We start from the raw sequence: 13,603 nt of genomic DNA on the forward strand, positions 1-13,603 counted from the left end.
AATTATTGCGTAAAATATAGTAACGGGTAAATTTATGGATTGAAATCGAAAGTAAATCCTTGAAATTTTGTTATATTTAATTATGCTATAACTTAGCTTACTTAACCTGACTTCTGGAAATATTTACAATCTTGTCAGAAGCAGATCAAAATATGGCTTAAGTTAGAATGTACTATTACTAAGTACTAAATGTACTGAGGTTAAAATTTAGCCTAGGTAAAAATCAAATAAAAATTTAGCCAAACAACAAAGTAAAGTTTTATATAGATAAACCAAAATTTGATTTATCTATGTACAACTCAAAATCAGTAAAATTCAGAGCCAGCAATAGAAATAAAAAAAATGAGAAGATACAGATGACTAAAATGAATATTATTATCAAAAGAAAAAAGTACAGCAACTCAACTGAGATCCAAAAACTCGGTTCCAAAAATTAATTAATATCGACAACCACATTTTAAATGCTAATCACTAAAGTTTTTATTCAGTTTATAATAAATAATTAGTAAATTTCTTTCTTCAAGATGGGTAAAAAATAACGACAGTAGACAGGAGAATAAAATACGAAAAGAAACAGAAGCAGTTACATAAAAGTAATGCGACTCCTCTGTGCGTAAAAATACTTGTTTTCTAGGAAACAGAAAATTCAATGAAATTGAAAAAGTAACATATTTAAAAGTAATCTTTCCATGTTTTTTTTTTTTTTTTTTTTTTTTTTTTTTTTTTTTTTTTTTTTTAAGAACAGCAGATTGCATTTCACATTGCATTTAATTTAGCTACACATAATTTTAAATAATGTTAAAGCTTTCAGTTAACGAACAAAGTAATGAGTTCTTTTGACGAAATGATTATCAAAGAAATTCCGGTTTCTTTCACAAAATTTTCTTTAATGTTGAATAAAGGATTATTTTTTAAACACGGTACGGTCTAGCTTTTGCTATAAAGTCCCCTTAAAATTTATTAATTGACACGAGCATTTAAAATATAGCCAGGACCTATTTTTTAAAAAAATATTTACTTATCCTATTACTAAAAGAAAAAAAAACAAGTTGAAAGAAAGAGTGATCAGAAAAATCTTCTTCAGACTGGCAGGTTTTGAGCCAGACACTCAGCTGTAATAAAATCGTTTGCATGTTATAAAAGCAAATTTGATTTTACTGATAAACTAATAAATGATAGAGAAGCATGCAAATTTATTCAAAAGTCTTTATTCAAAATCAGCACTAGACTAACATTAGTAATTTTTCTAATCTTAAATATGTTACTTTAGTTTGTTTTATGAGTAGAGAAGCGTAAAAACTTATACAATATAAAGGTCTTGATTCAACACCAGCACTAGACTAACATTAATTTTTTCCTTATCTTAAATATGTTATATTAATTTGTTTTATTACGGCATTCTTTTAATCTCAAAACTTTGTCACAAACCAGTTAAAAAATTAAATTTAAACCTATATTTTAGAAAAAAATATATCCGAACTTGTTTCACCTTTATTTAAAATTCTTTGGAAACATTTGTGTAAGGAATTTTCGTAAAAGCAGATCATGTCATTTAAAAACTAATTAATAATAGGCGTAAATAACATACTTTAAAATTGCATCCAATTTAAAACATCCATTTAACTAACACAAAAGACTTTTCCAAGCAATAGTAGTAAACTCGTTTCCTTGTCTAGAATAAAGTTCCAGAAATAAGAGCGTTAAATATTCACTTCTTTTAGAATAATCTCATTTAAAAGATAAAGCATAAAACGGATTTAATGCGTCTCCATAGTCAAAGCTCCGAAGAAGAGATGGCACCTTAAATGTTTGCTTTAAAACGAAAATGTGCAGTTAAAAAACAAATTGAATTTACAAAAGATTCTCTACAAAGGCAGATGAAAAGTTCACAATTTCCTTCATCTTGAATTGTCAATTGTAAGGGAGAAAGACGGACAGAAAGAGAGAAAGTGGTTAAACATTTCTTAAACTTTCCAAGAAATTCGTAAATTCCCATTTGAACTTCTGAATAAAAATGCATTAGCATTAAAAAACAATACAAATAAGCTGAATGTATTTCAATCTTTGTTATGTAAATTATCTAATTCAGATCAGAATTCCACTGAAGTGTAAAACTCAGAGCGCTATAAAGAAATATTAAGTATGCGTTTCACATAATTTGTTTAAGTTTTTTTCTTTCTCGCATTTTACCCACTGCTCATCTCATTCCGTAATTCTCTATACAATTTTAACTTCAGTTACAGCTTGTAATAATTCCGCAAGTCACTGAATGAAATGCAAAATATATGAACAAGGTTTAGGAAATAAATTTTGTATTCACTACTCTCATCGAAATTCTGTTCAATATCTAATCGTTTTCAAAGGCGAATTTTGCATCCTTGTAGTATTTTTTTTTTTAAATTCTTATTTTTTTAGCATACGGTTCAAAATAAAAGTCAGGAAATAAATCAATAAAAGAAAAAGTGCTTTCAGCGTTTTCATATTTTAACATTTACAACAGCAACTCAACATTCATTTTCTATCCCAAAATTATTGTTACCTGAAAATCCCAAAAAAGAAAAACTGTAACCAATCCTCTAACATAAACTGTTGGACTAAATGTGACAAAAAGGCTGCCCTCTGGTGAGTAGCCAGAAAAGTACTTCAGTAAAAGCCAAGGCTCCCACTAGATAGGTTGTACCAGATTGTTGCTCTGTAATTTTTCTTAAAGTTAAATGTAATGTCCGTGTGTAACTTAAACCTGTTAATAAATATTTGTTACACTATACCGGACTCTTCTATGACCCTATCTAAAACAACCCCTTTACAGAACGAAATTTGAGAGAAGTGAGATTTGAAGCGCTAGATTTTTGGACGCACAAGCTTCGACTCCGCATTTTATAAACAATTAAAAACCAAAGTTTTAAAAATTTCAAGTATTAGGTTTAAAATAAAATCTCTTGAATGTAAACTGCGTGAATTTTCCACATAGGAATTTTAGCACGCTTCGATATACATTCTATTACAAAAAAAAAAAAAAAAAAAATTGACGCACCAAGAAGGAGTTGTCCGATGGAGAGAGAAATTGGTGGATAGGAAGATTATGCATAGAATAGGAAATGATTAAAATTTCAGAACATTTGAATGATTTATTTCAGAGTTACATAGTTATAAAGTAACGAGTTCGATAAGAGGTGACCCACCTCTAGCATGGATGCAATCTGCGTGGAATAGACTGATAAAGCCCCTGGATGGTCTCCTGCGATATTTCTTGCCAAACTTGCTCCAATAGTCGGATAGGTCATCAACAGTCCCTGGGAGATGCATTCGCCTTCCCATCATATCCCATACATGCTCGATGGGAGAGATATCTGGCGATTTGGCTGGCCAGGGAAGTGTTTGACAAGCTATAAGACAATTCATAGCAACATGTGCCGTATGTGGTCGGGCATTATCTTGCTGAAAATTATGGCAAGGTTGATGCAAAAGGAACGGCAGCGAAAAAGATCTTAAAATATCATCGACGTACCGCTGTGCTGTAAGCGTGTCTCTAATGAGGACCAAAGGTATCCGGCTATCAAGGGAAAGGGAACCCCAGACCATAACTCCTCGTTGAGGGTCTGTGTGGCGTGCAACAGTGAAAGCAGGATCGGTACGCTGCTCTGGGCATCTCCACACCGTCTTCAGTAATCGTCACGACACAGTTGGAAGCAGGATTCGTCGATAAAGACTAGTTCCCAGTCATTTCAACCTGATTGAGCCAAGCATCACTGTAATCTGGCTCGACAGTGTGCAGACGTGAGTGCCAAGTGGCGTAACGGTCGGTACGAATGTAGATTTCGCTCTATCAGCCGTCTGTGAATGATCATGGTGGACACTCGTGTGCTGGTTGGGTTGCATATCTGATGGTTGATAGCGATAAATCATGCTCTGTGGCAGCTGTTATCTGACAATCGCTCTATCCTTCCGATCTGTTGTGTCCCTAGGTCGACCGCTACGATCATGACGCTAAAATCTGCCATTGTCCATCCATTCTTGCCAGCATCTTCTAAACGCCGCATCGCTTCTACTCATATGATGAGCGATTCTCCGATTTGCCCAACCTGCCTCTTAATCTTAGGTAATTCAATCCAATGACATGACCTCTTTCAAGCTCTGATAGTTTCTCGTAATGAGCTCGAATCCTCCGGCGTGGCATTTTTTTAGTCGTTGAAAGGTATCCTAAATCGCAATGCAACAGAAATTTCAACAACAGTCAAATCAAATCAATCGTGTAGCTTCGGCAGCATTTAGTAGCTCCTGCTACTTTAACTGCCTGTCATGAAGGTAGCCCTAAGGCGTTGGTAAAGAACTTTAGATAAGGCGATTGACGCAGCGCCATATGAGGCGAAGCTGGTGCATGTACTCGAGGTACGTACTTTGAAGATGAAGTAGAAAATTGAAATAAGCAATCTGGGCGGGCCTTCCGAGCTCTGATTTGCTTCTCTGGTGATGAAGAATGGTGATTCGTTGAGGCCAGTCACGTGGGTGGTCACCCTACCAAGAACTGACCCCGAGAGCTGCTGCTGGAAACAGGGAAACCTGTGAAGCGAAAAATACTTACAATTAAAGTTTATCGATGAGAGAAAAATCAGCATTTGCTTCTGTAGTTAATTACTCTTCATCATTTTCTATGAATTTCATCAATTTTAATGCAGCCCTAAAGCCTGCGGCAAACTCCTCAGCTGCTTTTTAGCTGCACGAATCTTATCAATGTGGGAGATAATACTGCTAAAGAACTGATTAATCTTCGGGTCTTGGAGCCAGTTAACAACTTTTTTAAATTCTTTCGGAGGAGGTTGGAGGATTTTTCTTAATTTTGTAAAGGATCTTAGGTTTTTCTATTATTTTCTTCGTCTTCTGTTAGTTTGGGGAAATCTGCTGGAGTAGGAATGGGCACTTTAGTTTTTTGTACACTCTTATTTTCCAATCTTTTCTTGATAACATGACATCAACGGTATGAATAAACATGTTGTTCAGAGCAAAACAAGCATGTTGGCTTTTCTTCTGGTTTGAGGGAATAGAGTGTACTTCTATGGTTTTTTTGTAACACTTACAGCCTCTCTCAGGGTTGGAACATAAATGCTATGAATGACCGAAAACCTGGAATCTATAGCACTGAATAATTCTTTTCCTCGTTGCGAACAACGGCATTATGTTGAAAATCAAATCAGAGGAGGCATTTCTTCTTCTTTGGCTCCTCCTTCCTGAGCGTTTTCGATAGTATCCAGCGCTTGAAATATATTTTCTCTGGTTATTTCCATAGGAACTTCATTTTCGATATTCTTTGCGGTTTTTCTGGGAGATATCCATTTTCTGTCTTCTCCAGTTTCTTTGATTTTACTTTCCTTTGAATTCGTTCCATAAGTTTCAGCTAGTATTCAATTTGATAAAGGGCAGAGTACGGGGCTCTTCATCAAATTAAACATTGCGTCAGTTCCTTGGGTATGGATTATATGTAACAGGTAACTATCAACTTCATTCAGTTTCGGCAAGTCTCCTTAAATCTTGTTCTGGGGTTCAGCAGTCTGCATATCCTCAGTTTCAGCTTCTGTATCGTCTTGGCTTTTCTTTTCTTATTTTTCTCCTTAAGCAGAAAATCTTTTCTGAGTGGAAACGTCTTGTTTGAACTGAAAGAACTCAGAGACCAATAATATTTCTAACTATAATTTTTATTATTAATAAGATATGCTCAGTTGTTTCACGCGTTTTACATTTTTTTAATGATTAAACATGACATGCATATGTCTGCTGCGTCTTTAAAATATTAATTTATGCAGTTATATATTTTTAAACTGCTTCATGAATTTAAAATATGCTAAAAACACTTTTTTAATTTATAAAATGTGACACGGGAGCATGAAAAGTGATATATAGGCTATGTAGGAAAACAACTATTTTTACTCTCAAGGTTTTGTTTCTTTCACACTGATAAAAGAGAATGTTAATTAAATTCCCGTGGCAAAATCTTGCAGTAGTTGAGGCTATTCACAGAACCTGTTCCAGAATAAACTGATGAACCAACAAATTATGGCCATCCCCACACTTTTCAATGAAGTCGTCTGGATGATGGCATGTAAATTAAAATAAAGTGAATAGTATTTAACTGCTGCTGGAGAAGGTCAGGAATCTTTCTTGCACTTACGTTTACGAGTGATGGGAAATGCTGCTGATTAAGTGAACTTGATAAAGGGCAGATTGTAATGGCCCAAAGACTCGGAACGAGTATCTCCGAAACTTCATGCCTGGAAGGTTGTTCACGATCTGCCGTTGTTAGTATTTATGCAAAGTGCATAAATGATAGGGAAACCAGCAGCCGACGCTAAGGTGTTAGACGTCCACTCCACTCACCATCAAAGAAAAAGAACGTCGGAGACTGTGTGTTTGTACAGCAAAATCGGCGCCAGACAGTGACTCAGCTGACAGCCCAATACAATGCAGGTCTAAGTGCAAGTGTTTCGGAGTTTCGGAACACACAGTTCAGGGAAACTGTTGGATATGGGATTGCGCAGCAGACATCCCACTCGTGTACCTCTGTTGACCAAGCGGCACTGTCAACTACGCCTATAGTGGGCCGGGAACATCGAGACTGGATCATGGATAAGTGGAGCACACTTGCATAGTCGGATGAATCATGATTTCTCATTTATTACGTTCATGGTCTTATCACAGTACGCCGTGTTTCAAACGAACAGTTGTTCCCCCCCCTGCACAGCAGGTCATACACAGTCTGGTAGTGGCAGTATAATACTTTAGAGGACATTTTCATGGGCGGTTCTGGGACACGTAGCTGTGTTAGAACAGACCATGAAAGATGCGGACTATCTGGACATAATTACGGATCAGTTGCACCCTTACATGGCGTCTGTCTTCCCAACCGGAAATGGAACCTTCCAGCAGGACAACGCTCCACCTCACAAGGCTCGAATTGTGTTGGAGATGTTCGAGGAGCATAAGGATGAATTCCAATTAATGTCCTGACCACATAACTCGCCGGATATGAATTCGATGGATCACATTGGGGATGTCATGGAGCGGAAGCTCAGAATTCAAACACCACCATGTCCGAATATCTCGACTTTGCTTGACTGCCGCTTATACATTTGGTACAACCTGTATCCAGTCAACTTCCAAGAACCTGTGGCATCCATGCCAAGATGACTTGCAGCCAAAAGTCGCGCAACGCGTTATAGAGTAGCTGGTAGTAATATTTTGCCTCTTCAGCGTATATTTGTAGTTTTAATTTAAATTATTTGTAATAATATTAAATTTTGGAAGGAATAAATTCATTTTTAGTTAGACCAATGTAATCTGCTACAAAATGTAACTTTGAAAATAGAGCAGCGATTTCAGAGTTTTTTTTATTTGATACTCTACTGTGATCGCAATTTTAATTTCACAATGTGCATTGTTTATTCTTGTTAATTACTTTTCAACAGCATTATAAATAAATGATGTCAAGTCATTTTGGATAATGTTAGCAGAATTAAAGTTAAGAAATTATGTAAGAAATCTCAATTTGTCACGCGTAAAAAATTTATTCCTTTTTCTTTTTGTAACATAAAATTGCTTTACTTAATATGAACCATTAAAACCAGTATTCGTATAATCATATCTTTATTAATTAAAAAAAATGCCTAAGTTCTGCTAAAATGTAAAATAAAGAAAGGATCTCAGAAAAAAAAATCAAGGAAGGGAAAGTTCACCATTAATAATATTTAATTCTGATTTATTTAAAAGGGAACAATTCCAGTTTTATAATATGGTAATATGATAGATACGTATAATCATTATTTCTTCAGTTTGAAATTAAGTAAAAGGAAAATATTTAACAAAATGTTACCAAGGCGGTTTTACCTCTCCAGTTTCATCAGTTCATTTATTTGCAAGTTAACTGCTTATGAAATCTCTTATTAATATCTTAGAATAGATTAACGTTTATTATTATGGAAATGTTCTGTAAATTTCTGCACGTTTATGCAAAAGCTGTATAAATATTATAATTTTATAATTATTCTATTATATGAAATTAATTTGCATATAATTAGAAACTGTCTTCTTTCTTGACATGTCACCTGCTTTCGACACAATATGGAGGCATAAATTCATAGAGATCGTCCATAAACATAGTATCAAAGTTAATGCAATTATTTAGAACCTGGCTTCATGAGGAACAAGAAAATTAAATTCAAAGGAACTAATTCCGCAAGCAGGAATACTTGAGTTGCCTTAAAGGCAATAAATAAATGTTATTCAACACTCTCCCCAAGATATTCAGCATCAACTGAAGGAAAATGACAATCTAGATAAGTTCTGCATTCTGGAATGTATGTCTACGCACGTTGGCATTCCTGGACACGAAATCGCAGACAGGCTTGCCAAAGAAGCAAGAGATCTAAACGATGATTGATAATAATAATAAAATTAATCTTCACGATGCAAATACCATCGCAAGATATTGGCTTAGAAGAAATGCCATCAAAAACAACTACCATATGTGTGAAATTAATGCAAATTGAGAGCATCAGTAAAACTGTAACTCGACTCAGAACCCAGTACTTCCGGAATATGAAGATAGAAAGACACGGCGCAAAATTCTACGGTCTCTGCAGTAACTTTCACCAAATAGCATTAAGTCCGGATCAAGATTTTACTGTCCTCAATTATAAAATACCTGATTTTTTTTGGAGAAGTTCCTTTTTATCCTAAGCGGCTCTGTTCTGGGAAAATCACTGATATGTGCTTTATCTACATATGATCCTTTGCGATCAGTTTTGGATTACAATGTATACGATACGACCACCACCGCCATTAGTATCAGTAATGTAAATTTATTAAAAAATTAGAATCAAGACTTTAATGTACGAATGCAATGAAACTTCCCGAAGATGAAAATTCGTGGTTTTCGACAATTTTGGTAGTTAGTGGAAGTGATCATTCTATGTAACGTAACTATCAGTATTGTTCAATACCGTTACTTATGTATTTGAAATATTGTTCACTTTCATGTATAGGATTTTAGACAGGTGGTCACCGTAGTACATTAATACATAAAACAACATATAAAAATTTGTATTTGGCATTGCAAACCATAACATTTTCTTATAATGAATATAAATTTGAACCGCGATTTGAAGAATATATAGTGGTCCGTCCATGCAGCGTGATACTACCATAAAACCGTTTTAAATTACTTTATTATTTCTATAACTCCTCTTCTGTATAGCTATCATGAACTTATACAACGGCTATCTATGTTTGAATAAATGTGTTAAATGAATTATACAGTGTCGCTCTTTTTTGGTAGCATAAACTAAGGAGTTCTAAAAGACTGTATTAGGAATTATCCACAGATCTTTAGTACAACAGAAAAGTATGAAGATGGGTCTAAAGAATCCTTTATTCAATGAATATAGTTGTACATATAGCCCCACTTGGGCTTAAATAAGGGCAAACGTTTCTTGCTTAACAAACAGGTAAAGTTGAGATTAAAATAAAATATATTAAATTTAGCCTAACGGCATTCAACGCCACAGAATCAAATTGCTAATAATTCAAAATAGGAACGTAGCATTGAAGCAGGTATAACACGGTCTAACATCACCTTCCAAGAATTTTCCATAAATAACACTGTATTTCTAACTCATTTGAATACACGCGCTCTAGCTGATTTGCATTCTGGGAGGAAAGCGTTGGTGAAAACGAAACTGGTATGGAAAGTTGCTTTAACAAAAAATTAAATGTTAGTCAAATTACATGAATCCCTACAAAAAATTATTATAATATCCATTTTTGGAATAACCAAGGACCCTTTTTTGTAGTCCAAAGGTGCTCTGTCCCTGAAGGACTATTGTTTTCGTTTTGCGATTTTGCGTTGGTTCACTATAAATGTCCGTTTCACTTTTCAAACTGTTGCCACCAAATATTAGAGTCCTGCATTTTATTTAAAGAAATTAAACAATGAAAAAAAAATCTGCATATATGTATGTATATTTCTCGCATTGTGATAAAACAACGGTACATAGAGTCATCGAATTTTGAATGACGTAATCCTACTGCGAATATAGGCATGTGGAAGTCCAAATTTGAAACTTGGAATTTGTTTTATTATCGATTTCATGTTTTGTAAATCTTTAATGAATTTTTGATTAATAAACTCAAGGATTTTAAAGAGAGCAATGGCAACGTTGTACAGAAAAAAAAAAAAAATATCTCCAGCGCGCGAGAGTGCGTATCGGATATTCTAAAGATATGCTCAGTTTAAAACTATTTTGCGATATTGGTCTTGGACTGAATTGTATGGTTTAAGTGCGAAGAACGTGATATTTAATAAATAAAGGTAACAGACAAAATGTTAAGAAAACACCTCTTTGGACGTAATTTAAAATCTAAAACCTTTCAGATTTTTTTAAAATTATTTTAATGTGTTTTAATTTTCTGCATGCATTTTTCCTATAAATTGGCATGTTAAATTGGAATTTAATTAAAACTATATATTTTATTACTAGACAGCTGCCACGACTTACCTGTACAAACAAGCTGCAGCCGAACAGCAGAACAGCAAGTTGACACCACCTAGCTCCCATCTTTGCTTTAGTCTTGGAATTGCATTCAGCAATTTTTTTACTCGGTCAGTTTCGCTGCCTATGCACAGCAGGCAAACAAATCTTTAACTCTTCCGACTGTTTACTGAAGGAATCTCTTTTTTTACCACCTTTTTACCACCTCATGTTCTTTGACGCGAAATTTTAAGGCTCTCTTAGTTTGGCCAATGTAAATTAAACCGCACTGGCAAGGAATCCTATAAATACCCCAGGAATTCATATCCGGAATGGGGTCCTTGAGTATAGTATATCCTTTTTTCTGCTGCCAAAATTATTCAAAAAACATCTTCCATTGGAGAACTGGATTTTCTAGAGGCATTTCACATTCATAAAAATCTTTCTGTTCTAGTTAACGATCCTAATTCCAATCCAAATTTGCCTTCGGCTTTTAGAGAAATTATGTTTTAGTTCTGGTTTCGCCAACAGATGGCGCCACTTGCTTATTCTTGTCCAGGCTTTCTTATCTTATCTGAACATTATTTCCTATCTTGTTCATTTGCGGTTTTGCAGCTGAAGATGCTGGTTCGGTAAAACCCTCGAAACTAGTCCTGTGAAAATTTTGTAAATTAACGCTGATTTTTGTTGTTTGACTTCTGAATTAGTAATACCATATATTTTGATAGTCTAAATTTGATAGTATACCATATAGCTGAGCGAGTATTTTCTACATCACGAAACATTTATTACCAGTACTCTCTTAAAAAAAGGGATTTATACTCTCGCGTTGGGTGACTTGAATACTTTGTAGTCGATTTTTAACCTAATAATCTATATTTATTGCAAGTCCACATAAATATTATAAGTTTACAAACCAAAGCATTCTTTCTTTTTGTACAGACAGATTTGAAGCAACGGATAAGACCTCAGCTAATTTATATGCTAATGTCGGTTTAATTTCTAAAATATAAGAAAGCTTATGACCTCTTAAAGATTAAACTAAATTTATTATTGTAAAAGCATAAATAATAAAAATTAATATAAATAAAAAGCCTATTATTTCCTATGCAAAATAAGTGAAATATGTTTTCTTTTCTTTTTGATCATGAAGGTTAATATGCATTTTTCCTATATAAACATGTCTGTATATGAACATTCTGTGTATGAGTATTCTTTATATGGACATTATCATCGTAAATATCTCTCGCAAAATATTCTTTGCGCGCAGCTTCAGAGTCTTAGCTGTAGGCTAAGGTAAAGAGACTATAAGTAAATATTAATAATGTTTAACCTCTTAAGCACATTCTTAAATTCAATTTTATAGACAAGAAGAACCCGCTTTTATTTGATCAAGCCGTCGAGAAGCGTTTTTATTGGGCGTACGAAGATTAATAGGACCACATAATTATCATGGGATTTCGACTGCCGTCATAGCAAGATCATTTCCATAAGCACAGCATTCGGACACGGTAAATCATAAAATATACATAATCCATCTTTTCCTCTCATGTTTCAGTCGCCGGATGCCTTTTCAATATGCGACCAATGAAGTTTTGTAGTTCCATTACGCTAGTGCTAATATTAAAGCTATCAATTAGATTAAGTGCAAATAAAATATAACTAGAGGAATTACGTAGTTTAGAAAATAAAAAATGAACATAAAAAGTTAAACTAAAAAGGAATAAAAATATGAAAAGATTATTACATGTATAGGTTCACGAGGTTACATATCATGTTTAATTACGGAAGACATTTATGTGCAAGAGTAATCTGTTAACAAAGTCACATTTTTATTTACTATAGAAATAGGATACTTGAAAGAGATTTTAATGTTGCAAAGACCTCGATAAATTGGCATGTTAAATGGGAATTTAATTAAAACTATATATTTTATTACTAGACAGCTGCCACGACTTACCTGTACAAACAAGCTGCAGCCGAACAGCAGAACAGCAAGTTGACACCACCTAGCTCCCATCTTTGCTTTAGTCTTGGAATTGCATTCAGCAATTTTTTTACTCGGTCAGTTTCGCTGCCTATGCACAGCAGGCAAACAAATCTTTAACTCTTCCGACTGTTTACTGAAGGAATCTCTTTTTTTACCACCTTCCTTCTTCTGTCTTTCAGTTTTCTGGCCTTTTATGAAGCAGCCTAAAACTCCTATGCGACTGCAAACACTATAACGAAAGAAAAATGGAAAAAAAAAATATTTAAAATGCTTTTGTTTATTCTTATGCAACAGAAGAGGACATTTAAACAACTAGCAAAAGTAGAAAAAAATAATAATACGCAGAGAATTGGATTCAGGTAGGCTATAAGAGTTAAACTGGAACGAGTCATTTTTCCTCAAATAGAAAATGCATCGTGAAATGGAAATTTTTAATAATATTTACTTACTGAAACGCTTTAGATGTGTTATATGGACAGCCATGAATTAATTTCCAGCAGGGAAAACATATATTAATATAAACATATGTTTCCACCGCTAGAAATTAATTAATTTTCAAAATGGTAATATGATTACAGACATTTTAAAGATATTATTTGAAATTTATTTTAATTGATTATTACCATTAATGATAGTCTTGGTTTAAAACGGGAGTGATGTCAGATTGTACTGAACATTACATAAACACCAAAACCTACTTTTAATAATAATAAGTCAATATTAAACATAATTAAATGAAAAAGCTGATAATTCTTAAATTTTCCAAACTTGAAAAACACACGTTTTACTAAACGAAGGCATACTGAGTTTATGGGCAAATTATTAAATGCATAATATAATTAATGGTTAAGAAAAGCGCAATAAATACTATATTACTAATAAGCAGTATAAACTAAACATTATGTTCTGTGAGTAAAATTGTCGGTTATAGATAGAATTTTAGATAGTATATGTTAGAAATGCCAAAGCTTACGATAGTCAATAATAAAAATCAAACTTTAGAGTGTAATTAAACTACTACAGCCAGGATCAGCGTATTCTGTAATCTACGTTACGGATTTGTACATAATCCATCAAGCAGCGATGCTGGGTATTA

The 13,603-nt window shown here is 33.8% G+C and overlaps 1 protein-coding gene and 1 long non-coding RNA gene across 3 annotated transcripts in view; both read right to left on the reverse strand.

Moving 5' to 3' along the window:
• The window catches only part of LOC118181155 (calcitonin gene-related peptide type 1 receptor-like), a 374,571-nt gene extending 363,842 nt beyond the window's left edge, over nucleotides 1-10,729 (reverse strand). For both annotated transcript variants that reach the window (XM_085817333.1, XM_085817334.1), the window contains exon 1: nucleotides 10,545-10,729. In XM_085817333.1, coding sequence (XP_085673459.1) covers nucleotides 10,545-10,604 — 60 coding nt within the window. In that variant the 5' untranslated portion in view covers nucleotides 10,605-10,729. The remainder of the gene's footprint in view (nucleotides 1-10,544) is intronic.
• Nucleotides 10,730-12,482: 1,753 nt separating this feature from the next.
• LOC118194797 (uncharacterized) overlaps nucleotides 12,483-13,603 on the reverse strand; it is a 711,088-nt gene continuing 709,967 nt past the window's right edge. The window contains exon 7 of the long non-coding RNA XR_015041019.1: nucleotides 12,483-12,736. This is a non-coding gene — a long non-coding RNA (uncharacterized LOC118194797). The remainder of the gene's footprint in view (nucleotides 12,737-13,603) is intronic.

This window comes from Stegodyphus dumicola, chromosome 5 (assembly GCF_044657685.1).
Source record: "Stegodyphus dumicola isolate Sdum_Otavi_A_Nest chromosome 5, ASM4465768v1".
Lineage (NCBI taxonomy): Eukaryota > Metazoa > Arthropoda > Arachnida > Araneae > Eresidae > Stegodyphus > Stegodyphus dumicola.